Consider the following 20,884-nt stretch of genomic DNA (forward strand, 5'->3'; position numbering starts at 1 on the left):
ATAGGTTATTGTATTTTAGTGTTTTGTTGGAAGCCGCCCAGAGTGGCTGGGGAAACCCAGCCAGATGGGCGGAGTATAAATAAATAAATAAATAATAATAATAATAATAATAATTAGCTAGCTCTTGTGCATTTTGGGAGACCTCTTTCTTCTGTTTGGTGAGGCATTGGCCTTCTGCCCCAAAGTCCTGCCCTGATCACTGTGTGATCAGTAAGTGGGAAGCTCTCATTGGAAGTCTTACTGTTCATGAGGAAGTAGCACCCCACCCACCCCCAAGATGTTGGCCATCCCTGCCTTGGAATTTTTGAATGTGGAACAGGAAATATGGTGTATGTAGAATTAAAAATTTTTTTTTTGCTCCCTGAGGACAAGAGTGAACAAAATGATAGCCCTTGATACTGGTGTAAAACTTTCAAAAGGGCGTGATGGCATGTTTAACTTCATTTCAAACAACCTTGTCAAGAAGCAGTCAAATCAAAGAAGATAAGGAGGGCAAGGACACTAATGATCTCACTTGGATGTTTGGGACTGTGCTTTGCAAACTTTTAATGAGCGTAGATTGAACCACAGTACTGGCATTCAAGAAGATTTAACAGTCTGCTTCATAATTTTTCTTGTGGTTTGTAGTACCTAAGCAGTGATGTCACTCCAGTCTATCCCTGTGGGTGTGCCCAACAACCAGAGTTTTGATGACTGACATGAGTCTGTAGTACTTCATAACTGCTGGTTTCCTGAATGGACTCGAAACTGATTAACAATGACACACATTAATCATTATCCAACAGGCTCCTTACATTGCATTTATTCTGTTTACTCTAACATTCTAAGGAAAACAGAAAAAAACTCTTTCCTAGGGTTATTTTTGTAGTCATTTTCTTGATGAAAATAATAACGTGAAAAGAATGTATAAGCATGTCTACTCAACCAACATTGGTGGGTTTCCCAGTCCACACCTTGATTCATCACCAGGTTGCCAACTCATCAGGAAAAAAACCCTGTGATATCACTTGTGCCTTTTAAATAGCAGCTTAACATGGAGAAATCAGTGTGAACAGTTGTAAAGCATGGAGATAAATGGTGTTATTTTGGAGGCTGGTTCAAAAGTTGGTAGCTTTAACTGGGGACATCATGGAACTCCTAGATAAAAATTGTACCAAGTGACCTTAGTTCTCAGAGTTTGAAGCTTTGTAGTTGATCGCACTTCAGCAAAGACATGCAAAACTTGTTTCCATATCTTTTTGTAATAAACCCCTCCAGCATCTTGATCCAACCTTTGAAGCTGGTTGACTGAGCTGACACTGGCAGAGAAAGAAGAAAAGAATATTTCTTAGCAAATCTGCTTTTTCAGCAATACTCATCTCTGAATTTAATACTATATCCTTTAAGGCATTTTGAGATCTCCCAGCTGTGTAGTGAACAACTTCTACAACTGCTTAGGCTCAGCAAAAAGCCATATCTGTGAATATTTTATGCTGGTTGCCTGTATTAGTAAGCATGTCTTGGATGTTTTCATGCTGGGATATTGGTTTGCATGGGGAATTCCCTCCAGGGGAGGAAGATTCCTTCTTGAGCCTCCTGTAAGGGTTACATAAAACCATAGGGCAGGATTCACCTAACAAACCCTGTTGGTAGAAGCCCCATGCAAGGGTTTGGGCTTGCTCAAAGGGGCTCCACTCCACACACTCCTGAAATTGGCTTGTTGGGAGGAGGACTCAGGAGAACCCCCAGAAAACCAGGGAAAGGGGGATAATTTCACCTGGCAAACTAGTATGCTTGCACAGGTGGGATGTTCAACATAGTGTGACATTGAATTCCACCCATGGTGTTTTTAGGATAAAGTGTTGCAGGAGTGTGTACCTTAAGGGGAATAACACAGAATATGAATAACCCTCTTACAGTGTAATTCTGTACATGTGTACCCAGCAGTATGTCCCATTTAGTTCAATGGGGTTTACTCCTAGGTAAGTGGAAATAGAGTGCAGCAGCTACAAATAGTAGAGATGAGGAGACATGTATGAGAAAAGTATACAAGAAGGTAATTTTGTGACCTATTTGTACCATTTACACTGAGAACACTTAACTTTACCATGGGATAAATGCTACAGGTTTTTCCCCCAGCCCAGAACTCAGATTTTAACAGTTGCATAAAATGGATATTATTTCTTTTGGTGTGGTCCACAACTATCCCTGCCCTCCATTCATTTCACTCAGATGTTTTGATTTGTGTTGGCATTTGGATGCTTGCAACTGACACCTCTGTTATGTCCTTGCTTACTTGTGCACCCTATTTATATCTATTGTAAGACTGCAATTCCTTGGCTGCAGGTTTTTGAGAAAGTCTCATTCCATTTGTCAAAGGTCTTTTGATCCAGCATAGACTCCTACAGGTAGAAGACAGGGACACTCTTTTTGCCAGTTCCTCCTTTCCTTGCATTCCCACTTCATAGTTCTGGAAGGGCCCCTACAGATTTTCAAGGGGATAGAGAATCTGAAAATTGCCTCCCCCGCTTACGTTGGAGGGCAAGTCCCATGAGCAGAGTTTTGCTCACAGGAGCTCACGATCCAAGCATGTGTGTGCATTTTTTGTTGGCAGGCATTTAGATACATGAGCATACCTTTGCTTCTCAAGCTGCTTTCTTGCAGCACTAAATATATTTTTTTCAAATGGCACCCCTTGCTGAGCTTAGATTTGTAATCTCTTAAATTGAGGATAGTCTGTACAATATCAGTCTTTTCTGACAGCTTAGCTGTAGTTAATGATTCTTGGCTGATGTTTGACCTGCTTAAAAACTTGGGGGTTAAAAAACAATTAGAAAGATAAATGTTGCCGGTAATAACAGCCTAACCTCCAGAAATCCTTCCGAACACTCACGTGTATGTTTTGAGTCTCCTGCCCTGGGTCTTGTCATGCATATTGCACCAACCCTATAAACCACTGTACTGGCAAAGCAGTGTGTGAGATATTGTGCCAGTGGATGAGACCAGGATACAATTGCAACTTGGTGAGCTGAGCTGCTCTTGCATTGGCTATCAGAGCAATAGTAGCCATTGACACTACTATTGCAGATTTTCCTCTTGTTTTACAGAATTTTCAGTTACCTTTATAAATAGCTATCAGGGATGACTGAGGGGTTATCAGCAGCTACCCATGTTGTTCCTATTCCAACTGCACTCTTCCATCTAATTTTTTTCAAAGTCTTGCCAGTGCATTGTTGACTTGGAAGTCACAGCAGCTACTGTGGTGAAAGCCAGGACACGAGAATCTAAAACTGGGTATATTTGTGGCAGCCTTTCTTGCTTTCAGAGCTCTCAGTTGCAAACCCTTAATTTTAGGGATATACTCTTTCTTTTTTCCTTTATGAATCTAATATACATGAGCAACTTGAATAGAAACAATTGATCCATGATTTAGCCTATCCTGATCCAATAAGTTAGCTTTGGTGTTTCTCTAACTTCCACCATGCACAACTTTTGTTTTCTAGAATTAAGAATGATAGCAGCTGGGAAATTTGCAAGTCTCCCAAGAAATATGCAGATGAGCCATGAGTTCTCGCTGGCATCTTCTATGGACCTTTTGAGCAGCAAACCATCTTTGGCAGACCACCGCTCCCATACCTGTCAAGATGTTTCCCTTCATGGCACTCTTCCGAGGAAGAAAAAAGGGACCATTCCTGTTGGACCCTGTGATGTTTTTAGCCACATGGGGACTTCGCCTTACTCCAAAGCACATCGACCCCAAGAACCTTTGATGCAAGGTGTTATAGGGGAGTATTTCCAGAAAAACCACAAGAGTGAGAACTTCCACCACAGGTAAATCATGTTACATTTTAAACCTGCTGTGGGTGCTACCTAAGTTTATTGGTATTTCTAGTGATGCTTAAAATATTGTAATGCATAGGTGAACACATATTTGTTTATGCTCATCATAAGTAAATATGCTGTCCTTTTACAGATGTTGCTTTATTTGTTTGCTTATAGCAGCCATTCATATGTAAATAACTTGAACTTTTTTTTTTAAGTGAGTTGCAGGCACAGTGGCAGAATAAAAGTAAACCATCTTGCTTGCGCTGCCCATGCCTAAAACGACCATATCTATCTATTGGCTGTCTTTCCTCTATGCATAGCCCTGAGAGGAACCAATATTACATTTGATGCTCATCCTTTTTAGCAGTAACTGTAGCAATGTGCTCCTTTTGCAGTGCCCAGTTGTTCTTTCTTATGCATTGCTATTAACAAGAGAAATGCTTTTTAGCCTTAAAAAAAAAAAAAAAAAAAGACTAACAGATGTGTCCGTCTTTCATCTCTCAAACAAAAGCAGCAGGCATCTGTCACATAAATTGCTTCTTTGTCTGTTTTGGCCTCCGTTTGCAACAGCATGTCTTGTTTGGTTAAACATATTTAGTTTTGATTTGACACATTGGGAGCTCTGTCTCATTAGAGATACTGCTAGGTCTCTCTGTGTTGGGGGTCAGGAAAGTGAAGTTGGCATAAAAAGACTGGGTTGTGTGCAATGTTAGTTATACTCTGAGTAGAAAAAGTAAAGGATCCCTGACAGTTAAGTCCAGTCGTGAACGACTCTGGGGTTGTGGCGCTCATCTTGCTTCACTGGCCGAGGGAGCCGATGTTTGTCCGCAGTTTTCCCAGGTCATGTGGCCAGCATGAGTAAGCCGCTTCTGGCGAAACCAGAGCAGCGCATGGAAATGCCATTTACCTTCCCGCCGGAGCGGTACCTATTTATCTACTTGCATTTGACGTTCTTTCGAACTGTTAGGTTGGGAGGAGCTGGGACCGAACAACGCGAGCTCACTCCACTGCAGCGATTCGAACCACCGACTTTCCGATTGGCAAGCCCTAGGTTCAGTGGTTTAGACCACAGCGCCACCTGCGCCCTGAGTAGACCCATTGAGTAGACCCATACTCTGAGTAGACCCATTGAAATGAATGGATGCGGCCAGTTTAGATCCATTAATTTCTGTGGATCTACTCTGACTAAAGCGTAGTTAGAAGAATTCATTGACATCACCATGTTGCATATATTTATTCCAAAACTTAGCAGCAAAAGGCACAATCCATAAAACTTTCTCCCTTGCCATGCACCAATGGAGGCAGTTGAGTCCTGGCAAACCGCTGGCGTACCTGGCATTGGAAGCACATGGGGTGCAGCTGCTGTGCAGCAGCTGCTCCTATTGCTGTGACTGACTACAGCAGCTGCTCTTGGACTGTCCAGGAGCTAAGATGCTACAGGCTGAAGACTACCGCCTGAGAGCTTTTGTAACTGAGTTGTACAGTCTCTGAATACCTGAAGTCTGACTAGGTTGGGTGTGTCATCGCTTCACCCTACAGCAAGGTCGGAAAAGATGGGTACATTCCACAAGGGATCAGGCCCAGCCCAGCCTGCAACCCATCACTGTAAGGAAAAGCTCTAAGGCTGTGCTTTATCATCCTTGAGGATATTTATGCAGATGTGTGTATCATTGTGGGATGGCTATTTCTAGTATAATCTTGTGGGGTTTGAAGAAAGCAGCATTCAGTCAGAACAAACAACTTTATGAATGGTTTGCTGCTCATCTAGACCCTTCTCTAGAACAGAGAGTGAACACTGGAAACTCTAGGGGTAGTAATCTGATATGCAGAGGGATGTGTGCCTTCTTACGTTATACTTTGAACTCTACTGGACAGGAAACAGGCTGATGGCCAATCTTTTTTTTAAAAAAAGGAAGAGGGAGAATTCAGCAGATTACAGGCTGGTCAATCTGACTTCATTACCAAGGAAGATGCTAGAACAGTGGTTCCCAATTAGGGGTCCAGGGACCCCTGGGGGTCTGCGGAACGCACCCAGGGGGTCCGCGGCCCCATCCCTTGCCTCTCCCCCAACTAATTTTTTGTCATTTTTGCATGGTAATATCACAAATTTTATGGTCCGTGTTTTTTAGTATACCTAAAATCCTTTGCTACCCCACATTTTGTTCAGAAAAAAGCTTTGTAGAGCTAACTACCATAGAGTTATCAAAATTTTCAAAAGTAAGGGGTCCGTGGCTTGGCTTTTGAAAAATAGGGGGTCCTCAGTAATTATCTAATTGGGAACCACAGTGCTAGAACATAAAGTCCCAATAAGCATTTTGTTGTAAGCATCTTCATAACAATTCAGTGATTAGCAGAAACCCTAGCATGGATTTGTTGAGTGTAACTTCTGCCTGATACCCCCGCCTCTCTTTGGGTTAGTAGTGTAGTTGATTATGGGAATGTGGTGGATGTAATTTACCTTGATTTCAGCAAAGTTGGTTGGAAAACTGTACTCAGGGATCACCAATGGTTTCTCATCAAACTGAAGTTTGGTTTCAAACTGAGTACTGCAGAGCTCTGTTCTAGACCTGGTTCCCTTCAACATTTTTACCAGCTACTCAGGTGAAAGTGATGGAGGGGATCTTTATTCAATTTTGCAAATGACGCAAAACTTCGAGGTACTTCAGTATCTTTTCTTAGTTTAAAATGTTTTAGTTTGCTAACTCGGTACTTGGATTGTTAATGCCAAGTATCTCTTCACCATGGAACTCATTATTCAACTTTTCCTTAAATTACGGTAGCCACAAAGTACTATAATGGGGACAGTGGTGGGTGATGTCTTCCTCAGTAATATTGCTTACCACAGTCCAACAGCTATTGAGTCACCAAGGGAAGGTTGTGGAATCCTTGGCTCTGAAAGCTTTTATAAAGTAGCTGTGTATAATCATCTCTTGAGTGGTTTGTGTTAATCCTATTTTCCATGCAGGTGGATAGACTTCAGATGATGAATGCTGGAGAGAGAGAAGGGTGTGGGAATCGGTTGACTTCTAGAGACCTATTTGGACAATAGTTGTATAGATCTGTGATAATACATCTTTTAAAATACGGTGCTACATTTACTGCACTGTAAAGAAGAAAAAATGGCTTGCTATTATAAGTGAGGTACTATTTCTCCCTGAACTTTATAATTTGGCTTTGAAAAGGGCTTGAAGAACAGGCAGTCCAGATACTAGAACTCACAATGTTAACAGTAAATATATGGGGGGGGGTTGTTGTTGAATGTCAACTTACGTACATGAACTTTGATTGAGTTCAGACACATTTTGTAAACATCCAAGTGTGACTTATATTGGGTCTACCAGACCCCAAATTTTTAAACAATGTGGACTAAAGTTGCTTCTGGGGCTCCTCCCAGATTAGGTGCCCTGAAGCTTAAGCTTCATTAATTTCATAGTAGACCCGCGCCTGTGTTTCCCTCCATGTGATCTCAGTTGCGTAGGGACAGCAGATTAGCACATGCTCACCCTGTGTGTGCTATTGTCTGTGCCCCCACCCTCACACTTGTCAACCTGTCAGGGGAAGATCTGAAGGGGGAAATCCAGTTGAATGGATTGTAAGCTGTCTCCATGAGCTGCATGATTGGCATGTGTAGGATAGAGCCTACACATGTCATTAGATATATCCTCTTCAGACCGTCCTCTACCATGTCAACGGTGTTTGGGAGGAGCTGTCATGGAGTTAAATTGTGTGGTGCAGGGTGCATGGCCATGCTGTGCAAGTCTTCTTGATTGAGATCACATGGAAAGAAATGCCCTAAGGAGGGGGCTTATTGTTGTTGTAGAGCAACCTTATCAGAAGGTTGCTGCTTGTTTGAGCTGGTTTATGAACTTATTGCCTTGTCTAACTTTTGCTATTTTACTGGATGGTACAAATAGGCAGAGATACTATCAGAAGAAGAATGCTCTGCTGCTGGATTTCACAGGCCTTCTTTCACGTAAGCAATCTAGTGTGTTGATATAGTGGGGTAAAAGATTGCACTTATGTCCCCAAGCAAGCAAGCAAGCAAGCAAGAATGTAGCTGTTTAAGCATATTGTTTATTATAAATGCAGGTGACTGTTTAGCTTGTACATAAACAGTGGTGTTTTGTGCAGCCTTGGCAGTTAGAAATTGGGAACAGGGCAGGCATAGATTTTGCTTAACCCAGTATAATAATTCCAAACTCTTCCTGGGCACAATAGTGTGCCCTAAGTTTAGTGTGTCTTAAAATTTAATTCACAAACACCTAGGATGCCCCCCCCCCCAAAAAAAAACTCGCCTGCCAACACAAAAGACCATTTGAGTCACTGTTCTAGCTATGTCTCCTCTTTAAAGAAAGAAACATATGAAGTAATAAAGAACATTCCTAAGCATATATGAAGTAATAAATAACAGTCCCAAGTATCTGGCATTTGCAAGCTTATATGGTGAACATTATGCTGGTGCTACATGCTTTTCCACTTTCACCATCAGTATAAACAAAGCAGTCTTGTAGTTTTAGAATGTTTGAGATGCAGAGGTTTGCCTTGAGTTGCCTTTATTGACACATTGGGCCAAATCTCCCTTTAGCTGCCAGTGCTCAGATATATGCCTTTTATATATTTTTGTATTACCACTCTGAGACCTTTATGGAAAAGGGTGGTATATAAAATTATTTTACATAGTAAATGTAAAATGCCTTCTCGGTAGTGGCACCCTCCCTGTGGAACACCCTCCCTTCAGATGTCAAGCAGATAGATAGATAGATAGATAGATAGATAGATAGATTCTTTATTGTCATTACACAAGTGCAACATTGCACAGTGCAACGAAATTGGATGCCATCCCTTAAAAAAACAACAAAAGCAAAACAGCAACAACAACCAAACAAACCACATTCCAGCCACACCCACACCCACACCCATCAAACTTCCAGGTCACACTATCGAGTTACAGCATTCAAAAAGGCCACAGCTCTTGGATAGAAACTATTTTTCAGTCTATTTGTCCTTGACTTGATGTTTCTATATCTCCTGCCAGAAGGCAGTAGTGCAAACAGAGATGAATCCTGCAGGATGTTGTTTGCTTTCCTAAGACAACGGGAACCGTACAGTTCTTCCAAAGATGGGAGAGGATGACCAATAATCCTTTGGGCTGTGGTTATGACCTTCTGGAGCACCTTCTTCTCCCTAGCTGTACAACTGGAGAACCAAGCACAAATACAGTATGTGAGAATGCTCTCTATGGAGCCTCGGTAGAAGGACACCAGCAGTTTCTCACTCAGATTGTTCTTCTTTAAAAGTCTGAGGAAATAAATTCTCTGCTGAGCCTTCTTCACCAGAGCAGTGGTATTTGCGCTCCAAGTCATGCCCTGATCGATAGTCACTCCCAAAAACCTGAATTCCGCCACCCTCTCCACCCGTTCCCCGTTGATAGATAAAGAACTATACAACTTTTAGAAGACATTTGAAGGTAGCCCTGTATTGGGAAGTTTTTAATGTTTGATGCTTTATTAAGTTTTATGTATTCAGTAAACCGCCTAGAGTGAATGGGGAAACCCAGCCAAATGGGCAGGGTATAAACAATAAAATTATTATAAATAAATAAATAAGACATGCACAAAAGAAATAATAACCTGAATCATCAAAATGCATCAACGGTTTAGTGTGACATTTATATTTTGACACTTGTCTTTTCCAAAATATATTTGAAATGGGGACATGATAGCTTCCTCATTGTCGCTCTCATATGTTTTCCTTTTTGGTGCTCTGTAAAATCCATATCCAAGCACATGAAGCAGACATGCACGTTCTGTTCAGGGATGTGTCCCGGGCTGCAGAATGTAAAATAATTCCTGAGAGAAGCTTTTGTTACTGGCATATCTGAGAGCACATATGGTTTGTGAGCTATGGCAGAGTATTTTCAGCTTTATAACTTGTGTACATTACAGTTTTATTGAAATCTACCTCTGAGCACATTCCTGAGGAGGCTTGACCAAACCAAGTGTCCTGATTTCAACTGTTGTTGTTTGGCTCTGTAACTCTCACAGTAAACCTGTAGAGTTGATTATGTAGTGCAAAAATTCTGTTTGGCTATAATGCAGGAATGCTCTGGTTGCAAAATCATGATACATATTTTTAAATACAAATATACACTGGCACCCTAGAGCACAAGTGAATGCATAACAGAACTTAACTCGCATTACAAAGACATTAAAAATGAGAGAGAAGCAGGGAAGAAAAATGCAAGTAGGTCTCTGGAATGTGCAGTGCCCTTCAGGCAACTTATGCATACGGATTTCAATTTTTTTTCCTTTATTTAAAAATTCCTTTCTTATCACATGATGCTCAGTCAAGTCATCATTCAGTATCAGCTACTCAAGTATTTAAAAGTATTTCAAAAGTGCATAGCGAGGAACGGCTGCTGTGAGAATGCAGAGACATAAACTTGTTGATAATTTTGTCCTGGAAAGATTTATGGCTATTTAAAAGGAGCAAGCATGCTTGTTAAAGGAGGGGGTATAAGCATTTGAAACACACAGGGCTTGTTTAATTCTGAGAGCGCTGATGTGCACATTGCTTTGCAAATGTCCATCAGCTACATAGATAATGGAAGCACCAGCTATATTGCTGTTATGGCTTAGGAAGCTCTGTCGCAGATGAAAGTGAATGGTAGAAATTATTTTGAGATCAGCTGGGAGTTCTACTGCTTTGGACCTCAACAAAATAGAAGGCAGGCTCATTAGGTGACTCAAGACTGCTTGGTAGGCTTTGTCTCCTGGCTCTTTGACTCCATGCCAAGCTTCCCTAATCCTCATCTGACTTGGTATCTTGGAGTTGGAAGGTAACTCAAAGGTCATTTATTCCCACTCCCTGCCAACACAGGAAATTACTGTTGCAGCACCATTTGGTAACGCTGTGTCCATTGCTGATGTAAAAGAGGAGCAAAATGGGGAGGGGTTGAGGGAGAGCATAACTTGGATCCTGCAGGCATGATTAACTTCCATTCTGACCTCTTGGCATTTGAGATCACTTCTTTGCATTTGAGCTAAAAAAAAAAGTGAATTTTCAGAGAACTGGAAGCCACAAACAGTTTCCTATGAGCACAGTGTGGTCTGTTGCAATGTTGGTATATAGAGTTGACATACCAGCATTCTTCTTTGGTAGATGGATAAGATACCCTGTTGACCTTGTTGGGATTTGCTTTGGCGTTTGAATCCTAATGTATTCCTGAAGTCTTGGTTGCACATACAGGTATACATAGTTTGGCAAATGCTCAAGTTGGGCCATGTACCGGTAAGTCCAGTCAAAGTCCTTCTGCACCTTAACTGCAAACATCCTAACACCTTCTGTTCCCCAAACCTGCTGTTCCCCACACCACCCCTGACATGCAGATTGTGTACAGGAGGAGTAGAGCTGCATGCTGGGAGCTTGGGAAAAATAAGCACAGTGACACCAAGGAACGATTTGTAATGGCCTGCCCCAGAACTGCAGTAAGTTCAGAAGCTGCTGGCAGCGAATGCTGTACTGAAGCTCTATAGGAGTTCTGTTTGCACAGTTCAGGTTTGAATGGTATTTTAAGGAACTTAATGAACAATATAGTTGTCCCCCAAACACTTGGTTCTTCTGTTTTAAAAAGGCTTCCGAGATCCAGCTTCACTGCAATGCTCTGTGTCTTAGCTTTCACATTTTGCTCTGGTGATTCTAAGTCTGGGTAGGGGAAGCCTTTCAAATTTGTTTTACACTTACACGCTTACTCAGTTTCAAATCTCCTGAACTAGTGACTGACACACACACAGACAACTCTTTACTTGTGAAATGAGCACATGCCATGTACTCGAGGAGTGTACGTGTTGGTTAACTTAATTGACAAATACCAAATGCCAAAGGATGCATTCTCATCTCAAGAGATTTATGCATCTAAGAGTCCTAAGAATGAGCATTGATAATGAATTGGAGTCCAGCTGTGAAGTGCTTGGTAGATGACAGAAGTGGGGCTATTTGAAACCTAAAGGAAACTGCTTTTTAGCTTTTATTTTTGGTGTGAAAATACTGTTCAAAGACTGTATTCAAATATTGTGTGCAAAATGCAGTGCTAAAATGCTATAGATTATTGTAACCAGTAGAAATGTGAACTAAATTGACTTGATGCAAAAAAGTTTTCTTGGATCAGTCTTGTGATGAGCCACTTGCACATGTAATGTTATGTAACTCTTTATGCATGATCCTGCTGAAGTTAGGGGTTCTGAAATTCCACTGACACGTGGTGGTTATGTGCCTTAGTTGTTTACAGTTCTCTCTTTGAATGGTTGTGTGGTTCAAGTTGATAAAGAACCATAAGAAGGGAGAGCAGGGTTCTTGGAGCTGTGCATTGACATTCTGCACCTTGACAGCAGACCGAGCAGTTGTACAGTTCACCAGGTCAGTCATCCCCAATCAGTACTGAGAAGGACGTAAAAATAATACATTTAACCAGTGCTTTTTTCTGGGGGGATGCACAGGGGGACGCATACCCCTAAACTTTTTGTGAATCTAAGTTTGACCTCATTGAGGAGCAGTATTTCAATATGAGTAGGAAAATGAGAGTACCCTTAAACATTTTTTAAAGAAAAAAGCACTGCATTTAACCAAGATCAGTTTTCCATAGGTTACCATGCATTCAAGGTGGTGCAAAATGGTTTTCCCTTTTTACATGCAAATTCAATAAAAGGATACCATAGTTTTCCAAATTTGTTTATTTCATTTCATTTTATTAATGCTCTCATCTTGTACATTAACAATATAAATTATGAACACAAATAAACTAGGCTGCCATCTATGAGACATATGTCTCAAGAAAGGCGCATTTTAGTGTTTGTGTATTTTTCATTTTTGCAGTCACATCAACACTTTGTCAGCTCAGATAGGGACATGGAGTGAAAATTGTTAATCAATTTTTGTATGTATGGAAGGCGAATATTTCTTCTTCCAGCACTGAAGCACCACACCAAGACTTCATGCTAAATAGGGCTTACAACTGAGTTCTCTGGATCCAGCACAACTGCAGTATGCTATCATACTAACAGTAATGTCTTTGCTGCTTTGAATAGAAATATCTCATTTAGTAGCAGGATTTGCAAGTCAGAGGTATGTGTGTGAGAGAGAGATGCTTAAAACTGGAGGGAAATGTTGATGCCTCCAAAAGGCATCCAAAGGTTAGCACTCTAAAGCATGGGTAGGCAAACTAAGGTCCAGGGGCTGGATCAGGCCCAGTCGCCTTCTAAATCTGGCCCGCAGACCGTCTGGGAATCAGCGTGTTTTTACATGAGTGGAATGTGTCCTTTTATTTAAAATGCACCTCTAGGTTATTTGTGGGGCATAGGAATTCATCCCCCCCCCAAAAAAATATAGTCCAGCCCGGCCAGAACGTCTGAGGGACAGTGGACTGGCCCCCTGCTGAAAGTTTGCTGACCCCTGCTCTAAAGGCAAGCAACATTGGGTTGTTTTGCCTCTAGTGTGCAGTTTCTGAGTGTCTGTGATGTCACCCCAAATAGTTCCTAAATTGATGCTGTTCTTCAATTGAGAAGCTGCTTCTTGTTATAATTGTTCTCTTATCTTCTAAAGAACAAAACATCTTTTCCTTTCCAATGCTAATGAGCTACTCTCTACATCAAATACTCTTTTGTTGACATGGAAATAAGACTTATCTGATGACTGGGAAGCCAAACATACAGTGCAAACTCTACACTTGTGTGAGCCCCACGGCTTACTTGATTTCATCATATATGCAAATAGAAAGCAGCCTGTAAGCAAACAGCAAAAGATACCCCAGGGAGGTAGTGATGTAGGTTGGTTCTTACAGAAAGTTAAGATCCCTTTTAACTAGGAACTTTTTATAATGCCAGATGAAAGATGGCTTATTAAGGCAGTGAAACAAGCTTTCAACTGCAACTGATACTCAAGGTCTCAATGAGCAGCTGTGTTTGAGCACAGTTGTAATCCTGTTGATTTATCTCCAGTGACCCCATAAACATGGCTAATTAGAATTGGTGGTAAGAGACTGTAACAGTGGCGGTTTGTTTTCTTTATTGGTCTCTTTAATATGTTGCTTGCAGAGAAATAAATTGGGGGGGATTGTAGCTGATAACCTTAAGAGGCACAGCTCTGGGAATGTTTTCGCATACGTACACAAGCCTGTAGCCAGCTGTCTTTGGTTTGTGGGGTGGGGAGATAGATGGAAAGTCAATATGAAAAAGCTTGTTATCAAGCTTCCTCAAACTCAGCCCTCCAGATGTTTTGAGACTACAATTCCCATCATCCCTGACCACTGGTCCTGCTAGCTAGGGATAATTGGAGTTGTAGGCCAAAAACATCTGGAGGGCCGAGTTTGAGGAAGCCTGGCTTATATAGGTAGGTAGGTAGGCATCTATCTGTCCTCTGTCTGCCCTGAGAGACAATGGAGGAGTGTGCCTTTGTGAGGTCAAACCGTTGGAAGATTACAGCGTCTTCTGTGGCTGTAGAGACCGATATGGGAGAGACATGTTTCTTTGTGGCTGGGGCTGATGAAGGCATTCAGTTGTGCAGATGCACCATGGCATTTTTTCTTTCTGCGCTCCTCCCAGTGGTCATTCCTCCTTGGTCACTGCTGTGGATACGCAACCTGACTGATCATCTCCAGGTGCTGTGGTCATCTTCAAGGGCTTCCCGCATGGCAGGGTTGACGTAGCCAGCCCTTGTGTCACATTTGCAGACATCTTTGTAACACAGAGTTGGTCTGCCAAAGGGCCTGGTGCCTGAGGCCATCTCTCTGTAGACCACGTCCTTGTGGATTCTGCCATCTTCCATTCTGATACACACATGCATGAATTCCTCTCAAAAGGAAAAATCTCAGGGGATAGCTCAAAATAGAGCTTTGTTACAAGAAAACATTTCATTAAAACATTGCAACAATAAATGGTACTGTAAATTAGTAACTTAAAGGAGTTTATTGGAGGATAGCCTTGAAACCATCAATGGATGCTCATGAAACCATGAAATCATCAATGGATGCTCATCATGATGAAACCATCAATGGATGCTCATCATGATGGTTATGCTCTGCCTCCAAAGTTTGAGGCAGCAGTGCTTCAGAATACAGTGGTACCTTGGTTTAAGAACAGTCCAGTTTAAGAAAAATTTGGTTTACAAACTCCGCAAAACCGGAAATAGTGTCCCGGTTTGAGAACTGTACCTCAGTCTAAGAACGGAATTCGAACTGTGGAAGGGCACCGGCTGTGGGAGGTCTCATTAGGGAAAATGTGCCTCGCTTTAAGAACGGTTTTGGTTTAAAAACGGACTTCCGGAATGGATTAAGTTCGTAAACTGAGGTACCACTTACCAGTTCTGCAAGAGGAGAGAGATCTCCTCTGCTCAAGTTTTGCTTGTGGGTCCCAGGGGTATCCAGCTGGCCACTGTGAGGACAGGATGCTGGACTACATGGGCCATTGGCCTGATCCAGCAGGTTCTCTTTATTTTCTTGAATAAGACTTGCATACAATCCAGTGACATTCAGGAACAACAAAAATGGGTCAGGTGCACTGGGTGGACAGCAGTGACGGAGGAACCTTCTCCGGCACCTGGGACGGTGCAAGTTGTACGGACTGCGCATGTGTGGCATTATGTACGGATGCTGCACGAGCGGCGCCCATATGGACTGCAGGCGCCCTTGGCTGCTCTACAGCTGGGGGGAGGCAGGGGCCATCTTGTCACTTCTCACAGAGTGGCACCTGGGGCCGATTGCCCCCTCCATCCCCCCCCCTTCCTACGGCACTGGTGGACAGGAGCTAAAACATGCTCTTACTCCCCAGTATGGGCCCACACATGGGGCAAATGGGAGACATTTGTATTTAATCTGGTCCAGTCTTTGTTTCTACTCTGAACTGGTACCTTACTCTACTCTGCTGCTACCTTAGTTTTGTATCCCAGCCAGGACAGAAGCTGTGCACATGTCATTTACCTCAGATGAGCATGAATACTGGACCTCAGTTTATAGACTTCTGGATTTTGGAGAGCTTAAAATAATCTTTTCTGAAACAATGCAGAGACTGGAAAACAGAATTCCTTATCAAATTGGCTCCAGAGAAAGTAAATTGCAGCCCATTAAATTTTTTTGAACGTGGATATCAAGTTACAAGCAGAAGATCAACTTAACAAACGTCCTCTGAGAAGATGCTTGTCATACAGTACAATCTGTCCTAAATGTGTTTACCGCAAAATAAGGCCCTCAGATTTCAGTGGGATTTACTTACATTGCCGCCTTAGACAAACAAATACATTCACAGCTGGCCCTCTTCATTTTTACTCCAGAATAGATTAATTTGAATATCCAAATGAAACTTTCACAACACAAGATGTTGTGGTGCGGCACACTGGGTTGCCCATTGGAAGGGTGTGTTATAATACTTTTGTTATTTTTTGGCAGGATGACTGTAGTAAGCCAAGCTTCCTTTGGACAACCTATCCTTGAAGTAGCTTGATCATCTGTATCTCACTGCCAAGTGTTAAGAATGATTTTATTGCTCTTCCAAGTGTAGATATGTGATAAAAAGTGTGGTAGAAAATGCAGTAAAATGATTGCCTGTGTATGCAATTAATTTCTAGTTCTTGTTGTTCTGAAGAATTAAGACTATGGGTACAGTCCACATCTCATTTGTAACTTTTGGCATAGCTCACTGTTGGTTTGAATAGAACTAATACCATCCCATGCTTTACATAAAACCCACAGTCAACATAGTAAGTTGAAAGCAATATATTCAACTTAAATGGCCCCTTCCCCAAAGTGAGAGAGACTACTTCTGTGATGGTTTCCCTTTATTATTACAACACAGTACACTTCTGTATTTTTCTGATGTGTGCCTTTGATAGTATGGTTCCAGTTACAGATAGGTAGCCGTGTTGGTCTGCCATAGTCAAAACAAAACAAATTCCTTCCAGTAGCACCTTAAAGACCAACTAAGTCAGTTCTTGGTATGAGCTTTCGTGTGCATGCACACTTCTTCAGATACACTGTGTATCTAAAGAAGTGTGCATGCACACGAAAGCTCATACCAAGAACTGACTTAGTTGGTCTTTAAGGTGCTACTGGAAGGAATTTGTTTTGTTTTGATAGTATGGGTTCATTTACTTGAGCAGTTTCACATCTCCTTGCATCTGGTTTTTAAAGAGATATAAATGAGAGAGATGCAGTCTTCAGTATTTTTTTCCTATTTGGCCATGGCATGCTCATATAATCATCTCTCTAAAAGGTGAGCATGAATTGTAAACAATTGTTTAAAGTGGTTGTGTAAACTGATTCTAATTCTGCCTTTGAATACGATAAGATGAACATGATCATGATGCACATAGTATGTGAATTATTATAACAATGGCAGATAAATAAACAGATGCTCTACAGTTCCTAAGCTTTCAACTTGTGCGTGTAGTGTGTTGCATTATTCATGCCACTTGATCCAAAAAGCAAATAAAATGTTGATTTTGTTCTAAATCAGACAAAACCTTTGTACTCATTGCTGTACTTCTCCTTTGCAGAGATCAGAATGCTATGGACCCAGCTATGGAGTATGTAAAGGTATGAAATATTATTTAATTACTTCCAAGTCCCTGTAAAAAAAAAAGAAGGCTAAAATTCATTATCTTATTAGTAAATGCCAATAATTGCAAGTGTATCTCTTCTCTGGTTCATTGTTCCACAGTATTATGGTGATTTGATTCTCAAGGAAAAAAGGGGTAGCTAATTAGAGTGCTTGTATCAAACAAGTAGAAAGTGGATAAGGTCACTTTGTGACCTTGGTAATTAATCAGCACTGTCACTAAGGGCTTTTTCATTTTCTTTTGATTATATTCCAGTATTCATGGTCTTGCATCTGCAATTTGATCTCTAGTGCCACAAACTGCATTGGGAACAGGGCACTTTGAGTAGAGTCAAATACTGACCTATGTAGGAAAAGGGAACATTTTATTTTTATGTTTATACTTTTTAAAAAAATACATTTTGTTTATATATTTATATAAACAAGCTTTATATGCCATTTGATGGCTTTACAAAAACTTAAAATAAAACATTAAAATTATTGATAAAAATAGCTTATTTGAAAGCAGTCAAAAGATGATTAAAAACAACAGTAGCTAAAAACACACGTAAGCTTCTACATGTCTGGAATGGCTTGCTTGAACAAAAACCGAACATTTTAAGCAGGCACCAAAAAGAATACAGGAAAGACACCTGCCTGAAGTTAGTAGGCAAGGAGTTCCAAAGTTGTAGATGCTGCCACACTAAAAGATTGACTTACAGGTGTGGAACAGGTGTTATGAGGCATCTGTAATAGTGCCAGTGCCACAGCTAGATAGCACTGGGGATTGAATAGTTCACAGCCACACCACACAGCATTTTGACCTGTAGACAGGACTGGAGCCACTGTAACACAGCGCTCTAATTCCCTTCCCGCAGAGCCAGTCCAGGAAGATACCACGGTCAATGGCAGCGGTTTTCAACCAGTGAGCCGTAGCACCCTGGGGTGCCTTGAATGACGGCCAGGGGTGCCACAGGCAACACTGGTCTCTGTCCTTCTTTCCTTCTCTGATGCCCTATTGCGTCTCTGCCTCCCAAAGGTGTGCACAGCCCTGGCTTCAAGCTCCCCAGAAGCCTCTGGTGCTGGCCAGGGAGGAGGCACCTCTCTTTGGGGTGGGGGCAGCTCAGAGACTGGGTTGGTAGCCGCCTGGAGGATTCCCAAGGAGAGAGGAGAGGAGGCTGAGGGAACACTCCGCAAGGGAGGGTGTTCGAAAAGGAGTGAGGGGCTGCTGGCTCTACAGGCAAGGGCTTCTGGGGCTCAGAGCATGTTTCCCCACAGAAAGAATGTAGTTGGTCAAGGGAGCAGTGGACTCAAAAAGGTTGAAAACCTCTGGTCAGTGATATTGAAAGCTGCAGAAAGATTGAGAAGCAGGAGCAAGACTGCACTCATTCCCCTTGGCCCTATTCTCTGTAAAGGTCATCCATCAGAATGACCATGGCCAGAACTGAACCCATATCAAAATTGATCTAAATACTGATTTAATTCTGCTGAACATTAATAGTGTATAGTTTTGATATTTTATAGGGTTTCAAATTGCTTGCCTATGTTTTAAGCCACTGTGGGATATATTTTATTTCTATAAATAAAATTTTAGAAGGCGCAATTCTAGAAGGGAGTCATTTTTCGTATATTGTGACGCCATCATGTAAAAGGCCTTTAAAAAATGTCCTACGCCTTACAGACTGATAAGCTACTGCCTCATACTTGAAAGCTGCTGCAACAACATTAAATGTTTCTCCAATTGAAACATCTGGCATGGGGTATGTGTTTAAGCGATTGCAGATACCTGCTTTTTGCCACTCATAGCAAACATATCCATTATGTGCTAGTTTTCTAACTGCAGGGAGAGTTTGCATATTTTCATATAATGGAAAGTATTCAAATGTTCAACATTCCCTGTTTGGAGGCAGCGAGGGACAGTCCAGGCAGTGGAGCGTGAAGCACTCTGTCATTCTCGTGATTTGTGTATTTGAGATACAGAGCATCAACTTATTTCAACTCTGAATTAGTTTTGCATACACTCAGTCATAGGCTTGTGTGTATGTGGTGGTCATTAACAGAGTTCTGAAAGCAGACAAACATTGGCTTAGGGAATGTTGCTGAAACATCGGATGGAGAAAATTATTTCAGTCAGTATTTTAAATTATTCAGTTCCAGTTTTATATGTACATAGCTATTAAACCAGAGCACAAACTTCTTCAGATTTTGCAATGCAGTTTCAGTTACCCAAAAAAAGTGTGTGAGAATGAGTATTCTCCAGAAAAAAAGATTAAAAACCATTCATTTTAGGGGAATGTTCACAATTTACATATAAATTTCATAGTACTGTGTGTGTGTGTGTGTGTGTGTGTGTGTGTAATTCATAGATAGATAGATAGATAGATAGATAGATAGATAGCCCAATAATGATAAAAAGGTTCCATATGTTATTTGAACTCCCTTTCTGAATGGGATGGAATTAGTGTTGACAGTCAAACAATAGCACGGTCAGATCCTGAGGGTGCTCAGGTGTTTTTTTTAAGTAGCTAACTTTTATTCTCCCTTCGTTTTGTGTTAAAGTTACACAAGAAGTGCAGTTGCAACTGAAGCACAAAGTCTGCTTGTTTTCCTTGAGCTCAGAGTTAAATCACATTCTGGGCTGTCTGTTGGTTATCTCACCTCTTCTTTTCCGGTAATCTTTTTATAGAAATAAACAACTTCGATAAGAAGCTGGTCATAAAAATAGGCCTTCAGCTGTAGCTCTGTGTACTTACTTGGGAGTAAGCACCACTCATTCCAAGTAATCATGAACAGATCAGACTGTTAGACAACAGTCCTGCTTGGTTGCAGAAAAGTCTCACTGCAGCAATTTGTGTCTTTTACACACGTCAGATTACGTTCAGGGGTGTTGAAGGATGTGGTTTGGACTGATTCCAAATACATTAAGATGGGATGGGTTCCCTTCCAGCCCGCTGGTGTCCCAAAAATGTTCTGTAGAGCTTCCTGCAGCAGGAACCATAGCATGGATGAATGATGTTGTCAGGGTTTCTGGGAGAAGTGAGGAGATGGCAGAGGAGACGGAAAGCGAGTGGGAGGAGGGAGAGAGAGACGAGGAAGAAGATGACGGAATTCGAAGGGAATCTATGAGCCTAAGCAGTGAGTCAGAGGATTCCCAAAAGGGAGCTAGCATGATCAGGCGAAAAGCAGGAGAAGAGAGAAGCTGTGAAAAGTCAGGGAAGGAGGGGAGAAAGCCCAGTGAAGCACAGACGCTGTCAGAGGGGTCTCAGCCGGAACGGAGTAAAGGGGGTGGAGTTGTCAGCCTCTCGGAGGGAGGAGGAACAGGAGAAAATAGAGAGAGGGGGTTGGAGCAAGGTGTTCAGCCGGAAAGGGTAGAGAGTGGAACAGGGGGCGGTATAGAGGACGAAGGAAAGGTCAAAAGCAACGTACGCGCGCCAAGTTCAAACATAGAGGCGCGCGGAAGTGGGGAAAGCTCAGAGGAGGAGCCCGGCCCCAAAGCCAGA

General features: G+C 41.8%; 1 protein-coding gene across 1 annotated transcript in view; it reads left to right on the plus strand.

The window, feature by feature from the left end:
* The window catches only part of BCAR3 (BCAR3 adaptor protein, NSP family member), an 88,032-nt gene that overhangs the window by 9,394 nt on the left and 57,754 nt on the right, over positions 1-20,884 (plus strand). Inside the window, exons 2-3 of the mRNA XM_081865844.1 lie at positions 3,483-3,810; positions 17,344-17,383. Of these exons, the coding sequence (XP_081721970.1) occupies positions 3,491-3,810; positions 17,344-17,383 (360 nt within the window). The 5' untranslated portion in view covers positions 3,483-3,490. The remainder of the gene's footprint in view (positions 1-3,482; positions 3,811-17,343; positions 17,384-20,884) is intronic.

Source organism: Podarcis erhardii, assembly GCF_964252035.2.
Source record: "Podarcis erhardii genome assembly, chromosome: 6".
Classification (NCBI taxonomy): domain Eukaryota; kingdom Metazoa; phylum Chordata; class Lepidosauria; order Squamata; family Lacertidae; genus Podarcis; species Podarcis erhardii.